Source organism: Schistocerca nitens, chromosome 5 (genome assembly GCF_023898315.1).
Source record: "Schistocerca nitens isolate TAMUIC-IGC-003100 chromosome 5, iqSchNite1.1, whole genome shotgun sequence".
NCBI lineage: Eukaryota > Metazoa > Arthropoda > Insecta > Orthoptera > Acrididae > Schistocerca > Schistocerca nitens.
The window spans coordinates 640,998,181-641,025,263 of record NC_064618.1 but is presented as its reverse complement, the minus strand read 5'-3'; the positions used below and the strand labels follow the sequence as shown (position 1 = coordinate 641,025,263).

At 42.5% G+C, this 27,083-nt stretch overlaps 1 protein-coding gene across 7 annotated transcripts in view; it reads right to left on the bottom strand.

Annotated features, from left to right (window-relative positions):
* The window catches only part of LOC126260799 (endoribonuclease Dicer-like), a 450,082-nt gene that overhangs the window by 267,185 nt on the left and 155,814 nt on the right, over positions 1-27,083 (bottom strand). For all 7 annotated transcript variants that reach the window (XM_049958149.1, XM_049958148.1, XM_049958147.1 and 4 more), the window contains exons 7-8: positions 23,181-23,397; positions 17,317-17,441 (exon numbers count right to left, since the gene is read on the bottom strand). In XM_049958149.1, the coding sequence (XP_049814106.1) occupies positions 17,317-17,441; positions 23,181-23,397 (342 nt within the window). The remainder of the gene's footprint in view (positions 1-17,316; positions 17,442-23,180; positions 23,398-27,083) is intronic.

Below are 27,083 nucleotides of genomic sequence, written 5' to 3'. Positions count from 1 at the left end.
AACATATCAGACCAAGACAACAGTGGACAAAAGTTCACACTGGAGAATTTGAATAGAAGTGGTGGTGGTGGATAGTGTAGTGTCACACGATTGTCGACACTAGCGTTTGTTCTCCTACCACTAGTCCAATAACAGGTAATGTCTAATCTGGCTACATATTGTTTGAAAGGACTATTATTTAATTTTTCTCTCTTTGAAAATGATTTGTTTCTTCTTCCCCCCCCCCCCCCTTTCCCCTTTCCTTCTCCCCTGTGAGGCAAGTAAATGATGTGGTCGACTAGCTGCTACTGCATCTGCCATGTACCCACAACATGCTAACAAGACAATCTGCACATCATCACAGGCATTGCTTTTTTTTAAAATTATTATGATCTGCTTTTATAGACCGATTGGAAAAGTTATCACAAAAGGAATGAGACTTGTTAATTAGGAATGAGACTTGTTAATTAGCTCTGATGAGCAAACATAACATCAATTTTACCCAGATACATTACACATTAGAAAAAGAAAAGCTTCTGTTCTCTCGTAACAGTGAAGAAAGAGAGATCACACTTAAACCTTCGTTCAAGTTAGCTCCCTTTTTTATTTCTTGAGATTTTTTCAATAGCAGATCCAATCTGTTATCTGTTCTGAGAAAATGCAATCAACTCAGAAAAATATTTAGCTGCTATCTCTTTTCCATCACTACTACTGTATTTACTCAAGTATAATATGACTCTGAAAATAAATCGACCCCCTTTTTTTCCAAGAGATTTCTTGAGAAAAATTTACTTTTAACATACTCTGACTAATCAAAATTGTTGTAAAGTATCTGCCAGAAATGTTGAAACTTTAACTATTGTAACATTATGCCATTTACTGCTTGGCTAAATTTTGACAAAACAAGGAGAAATAAACTAAATGAAACAAATAGTTTACATTAATTTGTGGACCGTTAACTTTTCTACATTTTTCATGGACTAACCCTGTCATCTGTGGTGTCACTGTTTTTAACCATCATGATCATCCTAATAGCACAGATGTGAAATTTATATCTTTGTCATCGTAAATATTTGGCTGTTTCTTCTGAATATGTTGCGATTTGTGAAGTTGTGGTTAGTATGGGATCTGAGAACACAGTTCTTTCTATTACCTGAATACATATTGGATTTCACTTCCACCACTCTCTCTCAACCGTACATCACAGTGAGTGATGGCAACACTGTAGCGCCAAACACATAAGTACACCTGTGGCCCCAATTTAGACTTTTTTGTCTCCTGCAGAAATTAATATCATTGTTAGTATTTGTTCATTTTTAAAGTCAATTCGACTACAAATGGAGTCTGGCAAACTGCAGTTTAAATGTGGTAGATGTTCCTAAAAAGCCAAAGTACATGGTATACTTTCCTATGGTTGGCAACATGTAATTTGCAGCCTGCTCACCACTCCCCTCACCACACTCATGTAGCTCTCAACAAAGCAGGTATCACTGTTCCCCCTCCAAACTGTCCGTATTTCTGTGCTAGAGCAACTGTGAAACATAGACTCCGATACCTTCTAGGATGCAAGTCATATGTAACAAAAGCAACTATTAAATAAGTACAAGACTGTAGTCACGATTCAGTCCAATTCTCGAATTTTCACTTGTCCAAAGATCCACTGATGTCTGTTGGTACTATCCCCATGACAGGACTTGCTGCTGGAATTTATCATAACTATAATTACTGACACTTTAACACGAATGATTTTGTTTGTTAGATAGTTCGTTCTGAATGACTTTTACTTCTTATTTTATCTGAATGCCATCATCATTTTTTAAAGGCCCATCCACATGCAATCTGTGTGCGCAAATGTCAGCACACATCATATCTACATAGACAGATCATTGCATGTGAACATCAGAATTACACAGATATGAGATGTGCACAAACCTGGTAGTTGGAGTTGGAAGGTTTGAGCAAAATTGCTTAATAAAATAAAATCTTCAGTTTCAGGATGTACAACAATTAGGTTGGTTTCAGAGTACACTGATGCAATAGCTCCATACTTAACAATCAGATACAACCACTCACTCGACGAAAGATCTGTTTGGGTACTGGAAAGTTAGCAGGTCACACAAACATCAAGAAAGAATGAAATTACAATGAAATCCAGATCTTTTTAGCTGTTTACGGGCATCGATAATTATCAATGGGGATGGTTGAAAATGAGTGCCCCAACCAGGACTCAAACCCAGGACCTCCTGCTTACATGGCAGATGTTCTATCCGACTCAGTCATCAAGGACACAGAGGATAGTGCGACTGCAGGGACTTTCTGTTGTGCTCACCGTGAGACTCACATTTCCAGCTTATTGTCCACACAGTACATTTGTAGTGTCCATGCCCACTATACTCATTACTCACGGCAACCAATCTACCAAATTCCGTATCAGTTTGAGCAATGTGAGTGCATCCGCACTGGAGATCATCACTGGCCAGTAAGCCTCATCTATATATGCATATGGTATCTGTTCTTTCAGACCAGGTGAGTGGCTTAGGATTCTAGGTGTAAGGAAGGATTCCTCTAAATAGTCCATGAATAGGTTGGCACAGGATAGTGCCATGCGGGTGCGCAAAGCCATACCTTAGATTCGTTTGTAGGTGATGCCTTCAAAGAAGAAGTAATTGTAAGTGAGGATATAGTTGGTCATAGCGACTAGGAAGGAGGTTGTTGGTTTGGAATCCATCAGGTTTTGGGAAAGGTAATATTCAACAGCAGTAAGGCCATGGGCATTAATGATGTTAGTGTAAACAGAGGTGGCATCATTAGTGACGATCAGGGCACCATGTGGTAAAGGGACAGAAACTATGGAGAGACAGTGGAGGAAATGGTTGGTATCTTTTATATAGGAGGGTAGGTTCTGAGGAACAGGTTGAAGGTGTTGGTCTACGAGAGCAGCGGTTTCCTCAGTGGGGGCACAGTAAGTGGCCACAATGTGCCGTCCTGGGTAGTTGGGTTTACAGACTTTAGGAAGCATTTAGAAGTTACGAGTGTGGGGAGTGGAGGGGGTGAGCAGAGAGATGAACTGCAGGAAGAGGTTCTGGGATGGGCCTAAGAATTTGAGGAGCGACTGGATATCTGTCAGATTTCTGGAATGGGGTCACTGTGGCAAGGTTTGTTGGTGGATGTACCTGACAGCTCTGTTTCATCCTTTTCGTGATTTTTCTCATGAATTTGGGTGGTAATTATTTATTTATTTGCAAATTTTTCTAATGTAATTCTGCATTATTTACGTAATTTTTTTGCATTTTTTCCACCATCGTGGATCCTTGCTCTTTCCATCTTTGTCTATACAGAAAAGTTTCCTTATTCCTAGCCAGAACCCAGTCCTACATACTATTCCTGCATTGTTGCTTGGCTCATGGAATTCCCCCAAATGGCCTTACCATCAAATTACCCATCTCTGGATGCCACTCCTCCTTCCACATTGACCTCCATGTGTTCAGATTCCGCAATCCGTAGCCCTCGCCAACATAGTCCTGCCAAACCATATCAACGGAACCCAAACCTCCTTGCAGTACCTTCTCTCTATCTGCAAAATTCTCCTGCTATGCAATCCCAAATTCCTGCAACGCAAAACACACACTGAAACTCTTGCCCTCCAGACACTAGAGCAACATTCACAACACCACCTCAAAAAGCCCTCCACCCTGCTCACTTCCTACTCCCGCCTTGGAGTAACACTATCCACCACCTTTACCTACAAACCTCTCCCACATCCCCCCCATAGCTGACAAACCCTGTCTCACAGACCTACTACATTTACTCCACCCTCCAAAACTCCCTCCCACCACCACACACAGCATCCACAACCTAAACAGACCCGAAACACTGTCATGAACCTTTCCTACAGAAGCCTTAGCCCCACAGATATATCAGTCCTTTCCATAAGCCTCATCTATCACCCCACTCCTAAATTCAATCATGCAGGACTTGTTAAAGACCTTCTCTCCTTCTCCCAGTCCCTACAGTGGAAATACTTTTTCACCATCAACCCTACCAATCAGACTCAAATAAAGGTGAATGTTGAACCCTGCCTAACTCAGTTCTCTACTCCATCCAACCATGATCCACCCCCACTGCCCCCAAATCACCCCATTCCAACATTCCAGAATTTCTTAATCTCGAACCTTGCCTCATCATCATTCGCCAAATACCTCAACATGCAAATTAACCTTACAATTGCAGAAAGAACTGAAATCTACCATCTAAAAACTGATCCTGACCTTATAATCCTACATGAAGACAATGGCTCCACCACTGTTGTTTTGAACCAAAAGGATTACCTGGCAGAAGGACTCCACCAGCTATCAGATACATCCATCTATACAGTCACTTGTCAAGTCCTTAGGCCCATCCCAGAACCTCTCCCCAGAGTCCATATCTCTGCTCACCCTTACCATTCCACACACTCCTATCTTCTACATGCTTCCTAAAGTCCATAAACCCAACTACCCAGGACGCCCCCACTGAGAGAATCTCTGCTCCCTTAGACAAACACCTTCAACCTGTTACTCGGAACCTTACTTCCTATCTAAAAAGATACCAACCATTTCCTCCACCAACTCTCCACAGTTTCTGTCCGTTTACCATATGGCGCACTGCTCATCACTAATGATGCCACCTCCCTTCACACTAACATCGCTAATTCCCATGGCCTTATCACTATCAGGGTGTATACGTGGACAAGAGAAAAAATTCCAGGATTTTTCCCCGGATTTCCTGGTTAAAAATACGCTTTCTCCCGGATGAAAATATTCTCTCTCTGTGTTAAGTGACAGTATACTCTTCCTCGGCACTGTAAAACTCATCAATCTTTTGAATGTTTATGGTTTTATATACCAAGGTAGAATTTCCCGGCACTTTAAAAAACGAAACTCAGGGGGGAAAAACACGTTTTGAAAGACCTTTGATGTGCAGCAACACGTACGCTGCATATTTTCGTATTACAAAGGTATAAATCTGAATTCCAGCAAACACAGCATGTCACTTTCCGAAGCATTGAAATCGAGATTGCGATGCGCTTTTGTAAGCCAGTGTAAGCTCATGTCACGTGATCTCGCCAGCTGATGACAGCATAAGACACGTGATGCAGTCAGTCAATAGCAAGATCATCTTAAGTAGCGTGAACATACAAGTAAGGAAAGTTAATGGTTTACATTAATATACATAGCATTCACATAAGAAGATTAATAAGCTGGGCGATGTAAATGTCTCCTCTCCTGGGCTCTAAATTCTTCTAAATGGTTGTCCTCAAAGAGTTGATTTTTAAATGAGAGTCAAACGCTTTGTGATTTAAGAAATTCATCGTACATTCTCGCACGCAGTTAATCTTGCGTAAACGAAAATTTACTATGAATGTAACACTTTTCAAACCACTAATCGCAACATTTTCCCGCGTTCGTTTCAGCAGTTGCCAGAGAGCGCCAGATAACGGGTGTCACCGTGCTTGCGCAGCTACGATGACGCAGGAAATCCAGTGTTCCTACGTGTAAAACATTAAAAGATCTTACATTATGACATAAAAGCAACAAGACATCAGAGGATACTTCAAGAGCATCGGAATTTCGTGAACCATACTAAAATGCGTAACTCGGCTTAAAGTGCACACTCGTATGTCCAGATTCGGATGCAAATTTTCTTGGAATACCAGTACTGTATTATCTCATGTTTGGTTCTTTATTATTGCATGATGCCATACGTGCACTTGAAATGCAGCGAACAGTTGAAACTAGCCAACAGTGTGAAATTAAACACTTTGTTTCAAATAAATTGACTGCCTCAGTGGAAAAGATTTAATAAAAGCCAAATCTCTTTAGCAAACCGACAAAAATAACTTCACTGTTCTGAAAGGCAATTAATGCTTGACTGTCAGAAAGGTGGACATAAAATCTGAAACTAATACTTTAGCCTTCCGTAATTATGCGAACATTAGGTAGCTCCCGGCCACAAAAATCCGTTTTGTTTTCATTTAACGTGAGAGCAAGAAAGTAGGAGGAAACAAAAAACCACTGAACGTAAACAGAGGTCATGTGGAGACGACCCACCTCCCCACTACAACTCAGACTGCTCTGTGCATCAGCCCCGGATCTATGATACTTCCGAACCGGGACAATACTAGATAGTGGCACCGAGCCACACTTCTGTAACCAGAAGCACGTGCACATGCCAAGAGACCGCAAGCGACTGCTCAAACGAATCTAATTTAAACAGCTGTCACGTCACGCTCATCAGAGGCAATTTGTTGTTATGAAGCATTGCATAGTCTTTCTAAGGCCTCTGACACACTTTGCTGTTGGCAGACGCTGTCTGAGCACTGTGTTTAGTTGTTGTATATAGCGCATTTCCTTTGCAACTTAAGTTTCATTTCCGTTTTCTTTTTTTCTCCCATTCATGTTTTATTGCTGCAGAATTATTCTGCAGTAGCAGGATACGGTAATATCCTTTGTTCGAGTATCGGTTTTTACCAGTCAAAATCACAAAAATTTAACTGAAAACTACAACAATGAAAAATTTCCGGAATTCTGAACAATTCCCAGATCTCCCGGTTGTCCCGGGTCGTATACACCCTGACTATTGAACACTACCTTTCCCAACATCCGAGGGATTCCAAACCAACAACCTCCTTCCTAGTCACCAGGACCAACTATATCCTCACCCACAATTACTTTTCCTTTGAAGGCATTACCTGCAAACAAATCTGGGTTCCCATATAGCACCATCTTATGCCAGCCTATTCATGGGCCATCTAGAGGAATCCTTCCTATACACACAGAATCCCAAATCCCTCACCTGGTTCAGATTCACTGATGACATCTTTGCGATCTGGATAGAGGGTGAGGACACCCTTATCCACATTCCTTCAGAACCTCAACAAAGTCTCCCCTATTTGCTTAACCTGGTCTTACTCAACCCAACAAACCATCTTTGTATATGTTGACCTCCACCTCAAAGATGGCTACATCACCATCTCCGTCCATATCAAACCTACTAACCACTAGCAATATCTCCACTCTGGTATTCCGCCGTCCACCGAACCTGCACAATATCCTCGTCCATCCCTACACAACACCTGCTCCCAACCCCTTAGCTCATGGCACATGCCCCTGTAATAGACCTAGATGCAAGACCTGTGACATACATCCTCCCACCACTATCTACTATAGTCCAGCTAAAAACATCACCTATCTCATCAACCTACCTGTGAAATGAGTCATGATCTACAAGCTAAGCGGCAACCACTGTGCTGCATTCTACGTGGGCATGACAACCAACAAGCTGTCTGTCCGCATGAATGGCCACCGACAAACTGTGGCCAAGAAATAAGTGGACCACCTGGTTGCTGAGTCCACTGCCAAACAAGACATCCTTCATTTCAATGACTGCTTCACAGCCTGTGCCATATGGATCCTTCCCACCAATGCCAACTTTTCTGAATTGCGCAGATGGTAACTCTCCTTGCAATATAACCTATGTTCCCATAACCCTCCTAGCCTCAATCTTCATTAGTCATTGTCCTCACCCACCCAGCCTCCCTGTTCCCATTCCACCACTATACAGCCCTCATTCCATCATCCCACACAGTCTTCTTACCTCTCTCCTTTTCCACTACCCCTCCGCATCCCCACCTCTCCCCTACACACCATCTAAACTGCCGACAGCATATAGCTGCCATACCCTTTCTCCATCTCGTCCCTGTGCACTCCCCAGCATCACGTCACTATCCACCCCTACCCTACAATCCCTCCCCCTCCCTGCCTCAGCCTCCTCCTTAGTCCCATCCAGCCACCACTCCCATCATGCACTGGTGCTCTGCTCACAGTGAGGCTTCAGTTGGCCGAGACTGCAGTTATGTGTGTGTGAGCTGCTTTTGCGTGAGTGTGAGATTTGCATTTGTGTGTGTGTGTGTGTGTGTGTGTCACCTATTTTTGACGAAGGCCTTGTTGGCAGTCTCTTTGTTGTGCATATGTGCGACTCAGCATCTTCACTATATGGTGAGTGGCAACTTTCCTTTTCATAATATTGTTACTTTCCATCCTGGATTTTCCACTGTTTGGTTTGGTTATCTCATCATCATCATCATCATCATCATCATTTAAGACTGATTATGCCTTTCCTTTCAGTCTGGAGCATAGTCCCCCTTATAAAATCCCTCCATGATCCCCTATTCAGTGCTAACATTGGTGCCTCTTCTGATGTTAAGCCTATTACTTCAAAATCATTCTTAACCGAATCCAGGTACCTTCTCCTTGGTCTACCCCAACTCCTCCTACCCTCTACTGCTGAACCCATGAGTCTCTTGGGTAACCTTGCTTCTCCCATGCGTGTAACATGACCTCACCATCTAAGCCTGTTCGCCCTGACTGCTACATCTACAGAGTTCATTCCCAGTTTTTCTTTGATTTCCTCATTGTGCACACCCTCCTGCCATTGTTCCCATCTACTAGTACCTGCAATCATCCTAGCTACTTTCATATCCGTAACCTCAACCTTATTGATAAGGTAACCTGAACCCACCCAGCTTTCGCTCCCATACAACAAAGTTAGTCGAAAGATTGAACGGTGCACAGATAACTTAGTCTTGGTACTGACTTCCTTCTTGCAGAAGAGAGTAGATCGTAGCTGAGCACTCACTGCATTAGCTTTGCTACACCTCGCTTCCAGTTCTTTCACTATGTTGTCATCCTGTGAGAATATGCATCCTAAGTACTTGTAACCGTCCACCTGTTCTAACTTTGTTCCTCCTATTTGGCATTCAATTAGTTTATATCTCTTTCCCACTGACATTACTTTTGTTTTGGAGATGCTAATCTTCATACTATAGTCCTTACATTTCTGATCTAGCTCTGAGATATTACTTTGCAAACTTTCAACAGAATCTGCCATCACAACTAAGTCATCCGCATATGCGAGACTGCTTATTTTGTGTTCACATATCTTATTCTCACCCAGCCAGTCTATTGTTGTCAACATATGATCCATAAACAATATGAACAACAGTGGAGACAGGTTGCAGCCTTGTCTTACCCCTGAAACTACTCTGAACCATGGACTCAATTTACCGTCAACTCTAACTGCTACCTGACTATCCATGTAAAGACCTTTAATTGCTTGCAAAAGTTTGCCTCCTATTCCATAATCATGTAGAACAGACAATAACTTCCTCCTAGGAACCCGGTCATATGCCTTTTCTAGATCTATAAAACAGATACAATTCCCTGGTCCACTCATAACACTTCTCCATTATTTGCCTTAAGCTAAAGATCTGGTCCTGACAACCTCTAAGAGGCCTAAACCCACACTGATTTTCATCCAATTTGTCCTCAACTAATACTTGCACTTTCCTTTCAACAATACGTGAGAAGATTTTACCCACAACGCTGATCAAAGAGATACCTCTGTAATTGTTACAATCTTTTCTGTTTCCATGTTTAAAGATTGGTGTGATTACTGCTTTCGTCCAGTCTGATGGAACCTGTCCCGACTCCCACGCCATTTCAATTATCCTGTGTAGCCATTTAAGATCTGACATTCCACTGTATTTGATGAGTTCCGACTTAATTTCATCCACCCCAGCCGCTTTATTGCACTGCAATCTATTGACCATTTTCTCCACTTCCTCAAATGTGATCCTATTTCCATCATCATTCCTGTCCCATTGTACATCGAAATCTGAAACATTACTGATCGTATTTTCACCTACATTGAGCAACTCTTCAAAATATTCCCTCCATCTGCCCAAGGCATCAACAGGATTCACCAGCAGTTTTCCTGACCTGTCCAAAATACTTGTCATTTCCTTCTTACCTCCCTTTCGAAGACTGCTAATTACACTCCAGAATGGTTTTGCAGCAGCTTGACCCAAGGTCTCCAACCCGTTTCCAAAGTCTTCCCAAGATTTCTTCTTGGATGCTGTAATTATCTGTTTGGCTTTGTTTCTTTCTTCAACATAACTTTCTCTGTCTACCTGAGTTCTAGTATGTAGCCATTTTTGATATACCTTCTTTTTCCTTTTACAGGCTGCCTTGACTGTGTCATTCCACCAAGCTGTTTGCTTCATCCTACCTTTACACACTACTGTTCCAAGACATTCTTTGGCCACTTCTAGTACTGTGTCCCTGTACCTCGTCCATTCCTTTTCCAGTGACTGCAATTCACTACATTCAACTAACTGGTACCTTTCTGAGATCACTGTTATGTACTTGTGTCTGATTTCCTTATCCTGAAGTTTCTTCACTCTTATCCTCCTACACATGGACCTGACCTCCTGCACTTTCGGCCTCACAATACCAATTTCACTGCAGATTAAATAGTGATCAGTGTCATCAAAGAATCCCCTGAATACACGTGTGTCCCTCACAGCCTTCCTGAATTCCTGATCTGTTATATAGTCAATGACAGATCTGGTTCCCCTGCCTTCCCAAGTATACCGGTGAATGTTCTTATGTTTAAAAAAGGAGTTTGTGATTACTAAGTCCATACTGGCACAGAAATCCCAGAGTTGTTTCCCGCTCTCCAAGTTTACCCATAACCTTTTCATACCCTTCTGTTCGATTTCCAATCCTGGCATTAAAATCACCCATGAGCAGAACACTGTCCTTGTCCTTTACTCTAACAACTACATCACTGAGTGCCTCATAAGAACTATCCATCTTTCTTGATCTGTCCCTTCATAATGCGAATATACTGACACAATCCTAGTTTTCTTGCTAGACACTGTCAAATCTATACACACCAGTCGTTCGTTTACATACCTTATTGCAACTACGCTGGGTTCCATTTCTTTCCTGCTGAAAAGCCCTACACCCCATTGTGCTATTCCTGCTTTGATTCCTGACAGGTAGACCTTGTATTCTCCCACTTCCTCTTCTTTCTCACCCCCTACCCGAATGTCACTAACAGCTAGAACGTCCAACCCCATCTTACTTGCAGCCTCTGCCAGCTCTACCTTCTTCCCAGAGTAGCCCCCATTGATATTAATCGCTCCCCATCTCGTTACCATTCGTTTGCTGAGTTGTATCTTAGGAGTCCCTGGTTTGTCAATTAGAGGTGGGACTCCGTCACCTCCAAAGGTCTGAGGCATTTTGCTCTGATTGTTGCCAGCATCATATTTATAGTACCAGGGAAGCAGGTTGCTAGCCTTACTTGCCCTGGGTCCCATTGAGTTTTACCCCTAATGGTTGAGGGACTAACCAGTGGATTTGGTAGTCTTTGCCATCTGAGCACAAAGGTGACCACGACTCGGAGTATGTCCGAGATGCCCAGCCTTATTCCCAAGTAACTGGTATCCCGACTATCAGGACCACTTACTTGGCCACTCATACGTTGCCCGTGGTTCATGAACTAGGACATGATACCAGGAACCCACACCATGAGCCACAAGTTTGGTTATCTATATAAAAGATTTAGGAGACAATCTGAGCAGCTGTCTTAGGTTGTCTGCAGTTGATGCTGTCATTTATCATCTAGTAAAATCATCAGAAGAATGAAACAAATTTCAGAATGATTTAGAAAAGATATCTGTATGATGCATAAAATTGGCAACTGATCCTAAATAATGAAAAGCGTGAGGTCATCCATATGAGAGCTAAATGAAATGCCATTAAACTTTGGTTACACCGTATATCAGTCAAATCTGAAAATTCAACTAAATACCTAAGAATTACAATTACAAACAACCAAAACCGGAAGGAACACAGAAAATGTTGTGGGGAAGTCGAACCAAATACTGTGATTTATCGCAGAACACTTAGAAGATGCAACTGATCTACTAAAGTGACTTGTCTGTTCTATTTTGGAGTACTGCTCCATGGTGTGGGATCGTTACCAGACAGGGTTAATGGAGTACATCGAGAAAGTACAAAGAAGAGTAGCACATTTTGTATTATTGAGAAATAGGAGAGAAGAGTGCCATGGACATGTTACAGGATTTGGGATGGACATAGTTAAAACAAAGGCGTTTCTCGTTGCGGCAGGACCTTCTTACAAAATTTCAATCACCAACTTTTTCCTCTTTAATGCGAAAATATGGGGAGAAATGATCGTCATAACAGAATAAGGAAAATCACAGCTCACACAGAAAGATATAGGTGTTCATTTTTTCCACGCACTATTCAAGAGCGGAATAATAGAGAATTATTGTGAAAGTGGTTAGATGAACCTTCTACTGGTCACTTAAGTGTGATTCACAGAGTATCCATGTAGATACAGATGTAGATGTATAGGTGAACAGAGAAATTGGGAGAAGTTGGCCGATAGCTACGGCACAGTTTGTCGCTGGCTATTCATGTGGACAGGCAGCTTGTCAGTTCTCATAGCCATGAACAATGCAGCACAGTGGTTGCAGCTCAGTTTGTAGAACACATGACTGGTTTCACAGGTAACTCTGCCTTTGATGGGGTAGCTGATGTTAGTGACCGGACTAGAGTAGGTGGTGGTGGTGGGAGGATGTATGGGACAGGTCTTGCATCTAGGTCTATTACAAGGGTATGAGCCATGAGGTAAGGGGTTGGGAGCAGGGGTTGTGTAGGGCTGGACGAGGATATTGTGTAGGTTCGGTGTACAGCGGAATACCACTGGGGGAGGGATGGAAAGGATAGTGGGTAGGACATTCCACATTTCAGGGCATGATGAGAGGTAATCAAAGCCCTAGCCCTTGCCCACCAGGAACTAGAACAACATGCACGACACCACAAAAAATTCAGCACCCTGTTCCCTTCCTAATCCCACCTTGGACATCCAGTCTCCACCACCTCTCCAACAACCTCCAAACCTCTCACACTTCCCCTCATAGCTGGCAAAACCTGTCTCGGACCAACTACATTTACCGCACCCTCAAAAAACCTCTCTCACCAGAGCCTAAATGGAAGCATAGCCATGACCTTTTCCTCCAAAAGCCTTAGGAGTATCAGTCATTTCCAAAGGCCTCACCTTTCGTGCCACTCCCAAATTCAATCAAGCAGGACTTGTTAATGATGTTCACTCCTCCCGGTCCATACAGTGGAGCCACTTTTTCGCCACCAACCCTAGACTCAACCAAAGATGAATGTTGAACACTGCATGTCTCAGTTCTCTACTCCAACCAACCACGATCCATGCCCACTGCCCTCAAATCACCCCCTGCTAAGATTTCAAAATTTCTTAACCTCAAACCTCGCCTCACCATCATTCCCCAATCCCTCAACACAGAAACTAACTTTACACCTGCAGCAGGAACCGCACTCCACCACCTAAAAACTGATTCCAACTTTATAATCTTACCTGACAATTGTTTTGAACTACGGGGATTACCTGGCAGAAGGACTCCGCCAGCTGTCTGATTCATCCACCTACAAACCCTGTCACAATGACCACCTTCCAGAAATCCAGCAGAATCTCCAGGCTCTCCTCAAATCCTTAGGACCATCCTAGAACCGCTCCTCAGAGTCCATCTCTCTAGTCACCCCTGCCACTCCCTGCACTCCTACCTTCTACATGCTTCCTAAGTCCATAATTCCAACCACCCAGAATACCCCATTGTGGCCAATTACTGTGCCCCCCCCCCCCCCCTCTCTCCAAGAGGATGCCCTTCACACTAACATCCCTAATGCTCATGGCCTTATAACTATTGAACACTACTTCACTACTTTTCCCTACACTTGAGGGATTCCAAACCAACAACCTCCTTATTAGTTACCATGACCAACTATATCCTCAACCACAATTACTTCTTCTTTGTAGGCATTACCTACAAACAAATCTGGGTACGGCTAGGATTCCCACATGGCACCATCCTATGACAACCTATTCATGGGCCATCTAGAGGAATCCTTCCTATACACCCAGAGTCCCAAACCCTCAACTGGTTCAGATTCATTGTTGACATCTTTGTGTTTTGGATCAAGGGTAAGGACACCCTATCCACATTCCCCCATAACCTCAACACCTTCTCCCCCATTTGCACCAACTTGTCCTACTCAACCCAACAAGCCACCTTCTTCGATGTTGACACCCATCTCAAAGGTTGCTAATCAGTGCCTCTGTCCATATCAAACATACCAACCATCCATTCCATTGTAGAATGACGGCTGTAGCGGAACATGCTCTTCAACCAGGCAACCACCAAGTGAAGTTTTCGGATACCGAAGTTTTATCTACAACGTTAAATTACTATTCACGGCTATATAGAGAAGCTATCGAAATTTATAAACGTCACGATAATTTTAATAGGAAAGAGGAGGCTATGAAACTTAGCGATATATGGACAGTGGCTCTACAAAATTGCTAACAATTTTTATCTTGGACAAGGTGGTAATCGATAGTCAACCTTATCTTTGATACGGATTATCACTGCTCATCACGTGTCACCTGAACCACGGCCCCCTTTCTCACAATATATAAGTCACTCTCAGACACCCGACCAGTCAGTCGGCAAGACTCAGCAGAGCAGCGCCTCTGAGGAAGTCCAGCGCAGTTCTGGACGAAACGTAAGGAGCAGAAAAGTTCTTGGACCACGACCTCACATCCCGGAAAGTATATCAATAGCCACATCCATTCCATACCAAGAAGCCCCTTCCATAAAGCCTCATCACCCGTGGCCGTTGCTTCTGTAGTGATGAGCAGTCCCTCTCGAAATATACTGAGCGTCTTACTGAGGCCCTTTACAGACTGTAATTATCCTCCCAACTCTGTACAAAAATAGATTTCCTGTGCCTTATCTCTCCCACCACTTCCACACCCAACCTACACAACATCCTCATCCATTCCTACACAAGCCCTGCTCCCAAATCCATGCCTCATGGCACATATCCCTCTAATATGACGTAGATGCACGATCCGTCCCATACATCCAACTACTCCAGTCTGGTAACAAATATCACCTATTTCATCAAAGGCAGGGCTACCTGTGAAACTAGCAGTGTGATCTACAAGCTAAGCTGCAACCACTGTGCTGGATTCCATGTGGGCAGGATGATCAGCAAGCTGTCTGTCCACATGAATGGCCACCGACAAACTGTGCCCAAAAAAACAGCTGGACCACCCTATTCCTGAGCATGCCACCAAACACAGGACAGCATAAATAGCTTCACGTGTGGTGGGTATGATTTCACCCCAAGTTGTTTCGAAATTACAGTATCAAATTCTAGATCTTTGTTACTCCTAGACCCAGGAATCGCAACATCGTCAGCAGCCGCTCATGTATCGAAATTGCTCTCTTCATGCAAGTTTTGTATATGAGGTGATATGACTGTCAAAAGCTAATTACATGTTTATAAATCCAGCCCCAAATAATTACACCAGTCATCTAGCTTGCCCTGCAACTCATTAAGTAAATTTATGCGAGAAAACACCTTCGCTTCAGCAACCACCATTTAGACCATTTTGATCTGTCTTTCTGTTGCAAACACAGTCCATAATAGGATTTCCTCCATTTCTGAATAAAGGAAATAAATTTTCAGGTTGCTGTACAAGACTGTAATTGATTGCCACTAAAATTTCTTTCCTAGTTTCTACATCGACACATGGAGGGCAAGCAACTTGTATCCAGTGAATAACGTGTGAACATACCACATTTGCAGCAATCTGTTGCATTTAGACACACTTGCGCCAGTACCTGTGCAGACAGATCGATAGCATGTTGACGAGCCTTAAAGCTAATTAAAAGCTGGTACCTTTTATACCCAGTATTCTAATAAGTGAACAGTGACTGAATTTCTTATTTGCAACTGCTTTAGTTACTGTCTCTCACAATCAAATGAAATATTGAGCTTTGTTTACAATCACGTAATCTTTATAAGACGACATTTCCACCTTTGAATGTTACCTTTACTTAAGAAGCAGCATTAGGTTTGTACATGGTATTCATGTATGTATGAGAACTTTTATTTCAAACTTGTTCAAATACAGCAACAGTTTGTAAGATGATAGAATTTAGTGCGATTCCCTTGTGTTTCACAAAAATGTCAAATTTTAAACAGAAATCAATACAGTTTTTTGCAGCACTGTATCATGTGAATCTCAATTTGTTTTCTTCATTTGTAACATACAGAAGGCAGTAGATAACAAATCTCTGTTCAATGTTGTTGTTATTATTAACTCCAGAAAGAATACAGCACAGTTCTACACTGTCATCTAGCAAACATAGTGCACACATACGGAATATCCAGACAGACAAACATTTGGTTTAAAGACTTCCTGGCAAACAGAACTTGGTACAGTATTCCTAATAGAGCAGCTATCCCAAATATGAAGGTAGTATTTAGTTTACCTCAAAGCAGTGTGATAGCAATTGCTGTCTGCCATGTATAAAGATGATCTGGCAAGTGAAGTCTATAGAGTGGCAGCCGACTCAAAACACAAATATGTGAAATGTCATGCACATAAACAGACTAAAGGCACACTGTTTTCAGTCACAACCTTCAAACATCTGGGTGTTTATCTGGGGTGAATTAAGGCGGAATGACCACTTAAATCTAGCCATGACGTGTACTAGATTTATTGAAACAAACATAACAAAATATTGAGTAAGAAATGTAATTGTGTTCATATTCATTAAGGCATGCGATTACTGAATTGCTGAGGCTTTCGTGGCCACTTGCCGGGAAACTACCTCTTGGCTTCTGTCTCCGATTCTTTGGCTGACATCTGTTTGATGATGTTTTGTCTTTTCGCCAGCATCGGTGGCTGGCACCATCACAGGTTCCCTCCACTCCAGTCCTTCACCAGCAATAGAGGTGACACTTTGACTCAGCACTCTGTTTATGAGAGAGGGGGGGCGGGGGGGGGGGGGGGGATCCGCCAAAGAACCTGAGACGAAGACCTCTGACAGCAAAGATTGGCAGAGCTACTCGGAGACTTCTAGGACTCAATGAGAGGTATTGTGTTATGTAGTGTTGTTAAGAGCCAACTCCTTCCCACCCGAGTGCTGAAATCTGTAAGCAATCTGGATACTTAATTGCCCATATACAAATGGGTTCAATACACATCAGACTGTGATGCTGGGCAGTTTCTAGCCATTAAACAGGACCCGGTCACGCAAACAGACATGGAGAGTTTGGCAACAGGCATGGCAAGACTGTCTTGCTGCTACAACAGTTAGATGACTGTAGGCAGTCTTAGGTTATGACTATGAGTAAGTGTATGTTGGCACAAGTAGTAAAATTTGAGAGATTCAGTTCAGTTCCTGTTTTTGGTGCTGACCACCTGTTCACACTTCCACAATTCCATAAACCATATACACAAACATCCAGGTTGTATTCAAGGATGAATCTCTTACAGTGTTATGTTTAATTTTGATAGTGAATGTATTTCACTCACCTTAAAATGGCATCTTCATTTGTTCTCCTGTGCGTTTCTGTAGCTTCATTTGACTGTTGTGCCCCATAGCCTACAACACAATCAGGCTTCATAGTGTGAAGCCTTGGGTCTGACTCTGATAGAATCTGCAACAGGGTGAAATATAATTCAACCATCAATTTGTGGTCTGAGAGAACATTTAAAAGTGACAGTAGTAATGAAAACTATCAAAAGGGCACAAGGGAATAAAGGTGATACAAATTACTGAAATGGGGAATGTGCACTCCACAATGCAAAATGCTGTTTAAAAAATGACTATTCCACAACCATTCCTATGAAAAGGGAGAATTAGCTAGTCTGAAAACATCAATATAGCACCCGCTCTCCCATGTGCTGGTATCCAGTTTCATTTATACACTTTGGAAAGTTTACTGGCTATGTACAGGCTGACAATTATAGAACTACAGTGAAACCCCGCTTTTACGCTTTTCAAGGGACTTATATATATAGTGTAAAATGCGGGTAAATGTAAAAAGTGGGAAATAACATGTTATGCTGTAAAAATTACACATCAGAAACTCCCTTACATTTTTGCACTTTATGTAAGATATACGTACATAACAGGCATTAAAAGACTTTTCAGCAACTTGTTTATTATCTCATATAAGTTTATTATCTAATAAAAACCGCTGAAGTAACTGGAACTGATAACTTTCTGGGAGGTAGGAATGTTTGACTCAATTTCATATGTCATAAAATTTGAAAGTCTGCAACTGTCATTCATTATTTAAATAATGAAATACTGAACTGGTTATGTATTTTCTCATGCTTAGCATGATGCTTTCCAGGAATTTTTTCTCACTGTCAAGTGCAAATATGTAGATAAGTATTCTGCGTGATGTTTGAATATGTGTTATTCAGCGTCTCTTGGACTATAGCCGTCTTTTTGAAGGTACTGTGCCTCCTCAGTTATGTGGAAAACCATACACACGCAATCTATCACTCACACTGTTTGTTTGTAAAACATCCAAAAACTACATAAGTAAATACTGCACTTGACAACAAGAAAAAATTCTTAAAACACGTTTTGCTCAGAAAAAAAAGAAAAAAAAAGCGTAACCAGCTCTGTGTTTAAACTAAAAACATTTGAGCAATGCAAAGTAAATGACGGTGTCAACTAGCATTACAAGTGGCTGAAACATGCTAAGTATGGTTCGACAAAGGTGTCTCAATGATCACGACAATCACAAAACTGTGTATGCGCAGTAGAGACAGCTTGGAAACGGTTGTGATTGGTCTTGCTATCTTTATTTGAACAAAACTAATTACCCCCTTCAGCCACCACGCCAAGTAGAGCTTGGCAGCAGTGGGAGATATGGCATGAATTGTTCCTACTTATACTTGTTTACTTATTGAAATCCACTCAGTAGAGTGCCATGGTGTCAAGAAACTAAAGCACATAATATTTGTAAACACAAACATTTCTTCGTAATGCGTAAATCGCAGGAAAATTATAAATATATTGATGCAAAATCGGGTGAAAATTAACACTGTGGTCATAGGAAATTTGACATGAGCAATAAAAAATGTTGTAAATGACGGTAAAATGTTAATTCCAGGAATGTAAAAGCAGGGTTATACTGCATTCGCAAAAAAAAAAAAAAAAAAAAAAAAAAAAAAAAAAAAAAAAAAAAAAGGACATGAGCATACTAATTCCCATCATGCCCTGCGACCAGCTGTGCAGTTTGAACATTCTAACACAAACCGTTCAGAAGTTATGACAGTTTTATTTCATACAGCTCAATGATTGTCACGCTGTGTATTGACCAAGGACAATCAACCTGCAATTTTTTTATATGACACAGATAACATACTATGACAACAAACAAATGTAAGAATGCAAAGGACTTACTATGTCAACAATAATATTTGGTACATAACAAGAACACCTACTTTGACAGCAAGCGAAAACAACCGGGGAAGGCAAACATGCAGAATTTCATGTCCTGTCCAGCAGCCACAAAAGGGCTGGGTGAGTGCTTTCCTAGCTGAAAGCATGTAGTCGGCTGGGCACTCATCGAGCTGGTAGCACGTACATTTACATATTTCAAGTGGTACTTCCTCTAGCAGAGCTGCTAGAATTTGAGTACAAAATGCTGTCTATTTTGCACTTGCTAAGGCCTTTTCTTGAAGTAAGGAGCAATCACACAGTCCCCAATAATACCGCACAAAAAATTTTCACTTCACTGCCTCTAATGTTCAACTTGCCTCCACCAACATGGATTCTCAGCAGCCCAATAATACATATTTCTCACATTCAGCTTTCCATGGCTTGCAAAGTTAGTTTCATCATTGAAGAAAATTCTCAGTAAACATCATGAACAAGCTATTTTTCAAATTGTGCATATGTGCAAAGAGTTACAAATTAATTTATTACAAGTTTATAAGAAAAGATGCAAGTACTACAAATCCTCCACAATTATGTGTAATAAGAAGGCAGCATGCATTTCCCAGATATTTATCTAATCTTTCTAGAGGATGACTACCCACAATTTACTATTTCATATGTATTTACAATTTTACATTGCAAAAGCAGATGTAGGAATGCTTTATGAACTTCGTTAACAACTTGGTTAATACTGTGATTGTTATTTTCATAAGAGATTGAAAAATGATTGCAGTAACTTCCAGTTTTCTAGTGTTTATGCGTATGTTCAATTTACTTTAATTTTTAATTGCTGTCATTATTTATGAATTAACTTGGACTGAATAGAGTGTGATGTCAGAGAAAGTATTTAAGTACGAGCAACAGGGAGTGGGTGTGCTTTTGTCAAGTGGCTATTTGGTCACATGTGTTACGTACTTTTTAAGTTGTTGTTGGACTGTATTTTCAGGATTGATTTTTTGCAACTATGCGAAATCTGTTCAAGGGACTTGAGACAGATGGAACCTGAAATTATTTCCTGCAGTTGATATTTATATTCGTTTGAACTCAGGATAACACACTAGTTTATGTCACAACTGACAGTAGGAAAACTGCACTTTCGAACTTTGAATGTTCATGTTGATTTTCATAAATTAATGCACAGTTAAATTAACACTGCTTGCATGTGTTTCTGTATTCAACACTTTGCAAAAACATATTAATTGTTGTTTAACTATTTTTCACTCAATCTGCAATTCATGCGAGGCCACCACTCTCATGTGTGAACATTATTAAACTAACTTTACTTTTTAATGACAGTGTTATTAAAAGGGGCAGACAGCTACTCACCATATTGTGGAGATGTTGAGTCGCAGGCAGGCACAACAAAAAGACAGCTATGCAAGTAAGCTTTCAGCCTAAAAGCCTTCTTTTAAGGTTGACCCCCCCCACATACACACACATACATACATACATACACACACACACACACACACACACACACACACACACAAAAACACACACACACACACAATGACCACTGTCTCTGGCCCCTGAGGACAGACTGCAAGCAACAGTGCATGTTGGGAGAAGCGATATGGGTGGTGAGGTGTGGAGGAAACTGGTACGGGGAGGGGGAGGGATAGCAGGGTAGAGGTGGGTACAGTGAAGTTCTGCTTGTGGGAGCATGCAGGGATGTGGTGAGGAGAGGGTAGGGTAGCTAGGTGCAGACAGGAGTTTAGATGGAAGGTAGGTGTGGTGGGGAGAATGGAAGCAGAAAAGGAAAGGAGAAAAGTAAAAAGACTACGGGTGCATTGGTGCAATAGAAGGCTGTATAGTGCTGGAGTTGAAACATGAAAGAAGATACAGGGTTGTAGGACAGTGACTAATGAAGGCTGGCCCAAGCCGTGAAGCAGTCACTGAAGTGAAGAATGTTGTGATGGGCAGCGTGCTCAGCAACTGGCAGGTCCAGCCATTTCTTCGCCAATTTGTCGGTGGCCACTCCTAAGCACAGAGCAGCTTAGTTTGTAGATCACGTGATTGTTTTCATAGGCAGCCCTGCCTTTGACAGCATAGGTAATGATTGTGACCAGACTGGAGTAGGTGTGGTGGTGGGAGGATGTCTTGTCATTGTGACTCGCAGTCTCCACTATATTGTGAGTAGCATTCTATAGTTTTCATAAAATCCTCATCATTCCATCCACGACTTTCCATTGTTTCACTCATCTGATTTTGTCAAACGTGGATTTCTCCAATCATTTCTCACTTTAAAGTATTATTCGCTAACATGTCTACTTATTAAAACGGGGTTCGATGATCAAATCTGTATTGAAGGTATGGGCTTTAAGATGTCGGCGAGCAACCAACCCTTCAGATACTAACGAGTTAAGCCGACAAATTAGGTGCTACATTACCTACACTGATCGTGTCCAATAAAACCACCAGTGCACTCATAAGGGTATGTTTGTTATGCAACCTTGCTGCTGGGAGCTCCCACCTCATTGTTCACCAGGAGCCTTGTTACATTTATGCTGCAACCTCACTGTTCGCCAAGACTAATTACTTTGCAGCTCTTCATGTGGTTAGCAGAGTCAAACACAGCACTGCTGGACTGACCTTAAATCACCCAACCATGGCTCACGTTTCAGGGCATACAGCGATGGTCAAGGCGCAAAACAAAAACTAGCTTGGTATCGTCACCTGGAAAGGGTCATAACGAGCAGTGGTGGTGCAGGTTAAATGGACTGGTAAGGCTCACTGGGCTCGATTCATCATTGCCGGTCCACGCCAGTGAGCAGCAAGGGGACAGCTTAAAAGCACCCTCACTCAGCAGCATTCCTCAGCGTCACGTGTCCCATAGCAATCTTCATCCATCACAGAGGGCATCTTGGACCACCGCCAGCTGCTGCTGGCACAATATGCTGAGATGCTATGATCTACAGGCTAGGTAATGCACCATCATGCTCTATTGTTGCTCCTCACTGCTAGTCTCTCTCTCTCTCTCTCTCTCTCTCTCTCTCTCTCTCTCTCACACACACACACACACACACACACACACACACACACCAACCTTATACCGGCTTCAATGGTCACATTTTTGTAACTTCATTTTAATTGAGGAGTGAACTACAAGGCTCTTTCATCCTGATTTCAGTGCTCAGTTTTCTTTCCTTTGTTTCTCATTGCTTTGTATTCTTGGACAAACAATACATCACAATTAAGGACCTGCATTTGGGTTCTTCCCATTATTATGATTGTGGTACTGCCCTTCCTATTCATCTACACCTAATGTTTAGTCTTGATTAATCAGTGTTCAAAATGACGGCATGATTCAGCTGTGCAAATAGGACCGAGTCAGATGCTTCCAAAGCTACACAATGTATCACATTTAATGGATTCCCTTTTTACCAGAAGTGGTGGGCAGGCAAAGTGTAACATCACAACTTCACTGTTCTAGATGTGCCTCCAAGACTTGGCTGTATAGTTCTCCCTGATAGGAACCTGTGTCAATGCACCTTCATCGATTTTGCTCCCATCAATCTTAAATTTCAGTGAATCTACATCAATTTGTACAATCCTTTGTGGCAGGATAAGCCAATTCTCCAACAAATCTGTTCCCACAGCAGTGCCACTCCCATATACACCTTGTTGTAATGTTCAGAAATCACTGGAAGAAACATCAATAACAATGAAAGTAAGTTAGGATAGCAGGCATGTGCTCGCAAAAAGCTGAAAATACTGATACAAATTACTGTTTGTCAAGATGTATTCACTGCATGCTTAAACATGAATCATGGTGGAGTCTCTACTACACAGTAAAATGACTTCTTATCAAACTTTATACTGATACAACAAAATACCACTGTCAGACAAAAGAGGGGGGATGGGAGAGGGAGAGGGAGAGAAATAACTGGAAAATTGCCTTTGGATACAAGCACTTCACACGTCTGTTTATACACACCTGCAACAAAGCTGATAAAGTTCTTGCAGAGGCTCTTCGTTGCACAAAAACCAGTACATTATTATTTCCCTGTCGAGACTGCTCAGCTTCTGATAAATCTCGAAATATCTTCTCGATAAGTGAAACAAACATCATAAATTTGTTACTGGAGAATCTACGGATCTGCTCACGTGGCTCTGGCTCTGTCAAAACCATTATCTGCCTCTTAATGCCATCCCTGAATTAAAAAAAAAAACACACATTTTTTTAACACAGGAAAATGATTGCTGGAATAAAAACACTCAAATAAGAAACGATAATTACTCGCAATGTAATGGACGGACAGACGGATGGACACACAGACATAAATAAATTGCATCATGTTCTTTACTCCAAATGTGAAGAACAGCCTTCAGGGACGTGAAACCAGTACCAGTCAAATCACTTGACTCTCCAGGCTTTCACAGCAGATCTGTTTTACATGCAGCTCCCAGCTTTATGTTGGATCATGTTGAGTAAATTACACAATATTTTCTCAAGGTAACTGCTTCACAACATAGGTGGATGCTGTTGGTGAGTAGCAAGAGCTCATGCCCAAACAGTGACTGTTTTCTTGTACAGGCCCTGTCCAGAAGTAGATCATGTATCCAAATAAATGATAGCCACATGTTTAGAGACTCTTATTTGGAACTGAGTTGTGGCCCTTTCACATGCAACATGGATCACTGTTGCTGCTGACAGACATTACTGTGGAGACAAGCCAAACCAATTCTAGTAGCTAGATTGGTCCTCCACTATGCTGCCACATGACTGCCTTCAAAGATTCTTGTTTTCCTCTCTATCTAATGGCAGTAAATGTGAAGCCCCACTATACAATGGAATACGCATTGTGATTTATGTGTGTAAAATCCTGTAATGAAAGAGATAGTTGCTGCTCACCCTATAGCAAGAGATGCTCAGCCACAGAAAGGCACAACAAAACGACTGTTGGCATGTTAGCTTTCGGCCACCAAGGCGTTGGTCAAAAAAAGCCAACATACACACATACACACACACACACACACACACACACACAAACAACCCACACACACATGACCAGACTCTGATAGCTAGAGCCACACTGTGATAGGCAGGGCATTATGGGAAAGGAAATTGGGTGGAAGTAAGGAGGAGGCTGGGGCAGTGAGGGGGAGGGATATCAGGTTGGGGTGGGGGACAGTAAAGTGCTGTTGAAAGTGTGCAGGGACGAGGTGGAAAGTGGGGGAGAAGGGGGGAGAGGGTTAGTGGAAAGGAGAGAACTAAAAAGACTGGATGCGTCGATGGAATACAGGGCTGCATAGTGCTGTAATGGGAACTGGGAAGGGGCTAGATGGGTAAGGGCAATGACTAATGAAGGTCGAGGCCAGGAGGGTTACAGGAACATAGGATATACTGCACGGAGAGTTGCCACATGCGTAGTTAAGAAAAGCTGCAGTAGTTGGGAAGGACCCAGATGGCACAGGCTGTGAAACAGTGAAGGAAGTCACGTTGGGCAGCATGCTCAGCAAAAGGGTGCTCCAGCTGTTTGTTGGCCACAGTTTGTCGGTGACCATTCAAGCGGACAGACAGTTTGTTGGTTGTCATGCCCAGGTAGGACGCAGCTCAGCTTGTAGATCACATAACTGGTTTCAAAGGGAGCCCTACCCTTGATGGGATAGGTGATATTTGTGACTGGGCCGGAGTAGGTGGCAGTGGGAGAATGTATGGGACAGGTCTCGAATCTAAGTCTGTTACAGGGATTTGAGCCATGAGGTAACGGGTTGTGAGCAAGGGTTGTGTAGTGATGGTCTTATATATTGTGTAGGTTCAATGAATGGTGGAATACCACTGTGGGATGGTTGGGAAGGATAGTGGGCAGGACATTTCTCATTTCAGGGCATGATGAGAGGTAGTCAAAACCCTGGCGGGGAATGTAATTTAATTGGTCCAGTCCTGGGTGGTATTGAGTCACAAAGGGAATGCTCTTCTGAGGGGCTTTGGAAGGTGCTGGGTGACTGGAAAGATAAGGCATGGGAGATCTGTTTTTGTACAAGGTTGGAAGGGTAATTACGATCTGTAATGGCCTCAGTGACACACTATGTAGGTGCTGATAAAGCCACCTTTGAGGTGGAGGTGAAGATCGAGGAACGTGGCTCTGATGGGTTGAGTAGGACCAATTGAAACGAATGGGGTAGAATGTGGTGATGTTCAGGAGGAATGTGGATACGGTGTCCTCAATCTTGATCTAGATCACAGAGGTGTCAAAGAATCTGAACCAGGTGAGGTGTTTGGAATTCTGGATGTTTAGGAATGACTCCCCTAGATGGCCCATGAACAGTTTCAAGTAGGATTTTGCAATACGGGTGCCCATACCCATACCCCAAATTTTTTTTGTAGGTAATGCCTTCAAAGGAGAAGTAATTTTGGGTGAGAATATTGTTGGGCATGGTTGCTAAGAAGGAGGTGGTCAGTTTGGAAGCCATCAGGCCTTGGGAAAGGTAGTGAACAATAGCAATAAGGCCGTGGGCATTACGAATATTAGTGTAAAGGCATGTGGTAAAGAAACAGGAACTGTGAAGAGCCAATGGAGGAAATGATTGGTATCTTTTATATAGAAGGGTAGGTTGCGGGTAATAGGCTGAAGGTGTTGGTCTACGAGAGCAGAGATGCTCTCAGTGAGGGCACAGGAACAGCCAAAATGGGTTGTCCTGGGTGGTTGGATTTATTGACTTAAGAAGCATGTAGAAGATAGGAGTGCAGGGAGTGGCAGGTGTGAGGTGAGAGAGAGACTCTGGGGAGAGATTCTGGGATGGACCTAAGGATTTGAGGGTCCACTGGAGATGCTGCTGAATTTCTCGAATGGGGTCACTGTAGGTGGATGAATCTGACAGCTGGTGGAGTGCTTCTGCCAGGTAATCCTTGTGGTGCAAAACAACAGTTGTGGCACCTTTGTCAGAAGGTAGGATTATACCACTGGGATCAGTATTTAGGTGGTGGATTGCTGATCTTTCTGCAGATGTAAAGTTAGTTTGCATGTTGAGTGATTTGACAAATTATGGTGATGCAAGATTCGAGGTTAACAAATTCTGGAAAGTTAACAGGGGGTGATTTGGGGTCAGTGGGGCTGGATCACGTTTCGATGAAGGAGTCAACTGAGTCAGCCTGAAATCCAGCAGCATCTCCAGTCTCTCCTCGCATGCTTAAATCCATCCCACAACATCCCAGAGTCCATCTCTCTCCTCACCCCAACCATTCCCTGCACCTCTACCTTCTACACACTTCTTAAAGTCCATAAACCCAACCAGCCAATAACGCCCCATTGTGACCAGTTACTGTGCCCCCATTGAGAGAATCTCTTCTCTCGCAGACCAACACCTTCAGCCTATTACCTGCAACCTACCCTCCGATATAAAAGATACTATTTCCTCCATCGACTCTCCACAGTTCCTGTCCCTTTATCACATGCGTTTACATGAACATCCCTAATGCCCAGGGCCTTAGAGCTATTGAACACTAGCGTTCCCAACACCCGACGGATTCCAAACCAACAACCTCCTATCTAGTCACAATGACCAACTATATCCTCACTCACAATTACTACTTCTTTGAAGGAACTACCTGCAAACAAATCCAGGGTATGGCTCTGGGCACCCGCATGGCACCAGGTGTGTGTGTGTTTGAGGTTTACGGGCGCTAAGCAGCGTGTTCATCAGCGCCCAAACGCATAAAAACAGGAACACATGCAGTGAAGGGACTAAGACGGACAGCAAACAAGGAGAACGGCTAAAAGACACAGACCTGACACAGTTCCAAATCCTCACATACAAAGGCGAAACAAGAGGAGAAGGAACGCACTAAAAAAGGAAAGGAATCACACGGAAGGGAGGACAGAAACCGAAGGGAAAC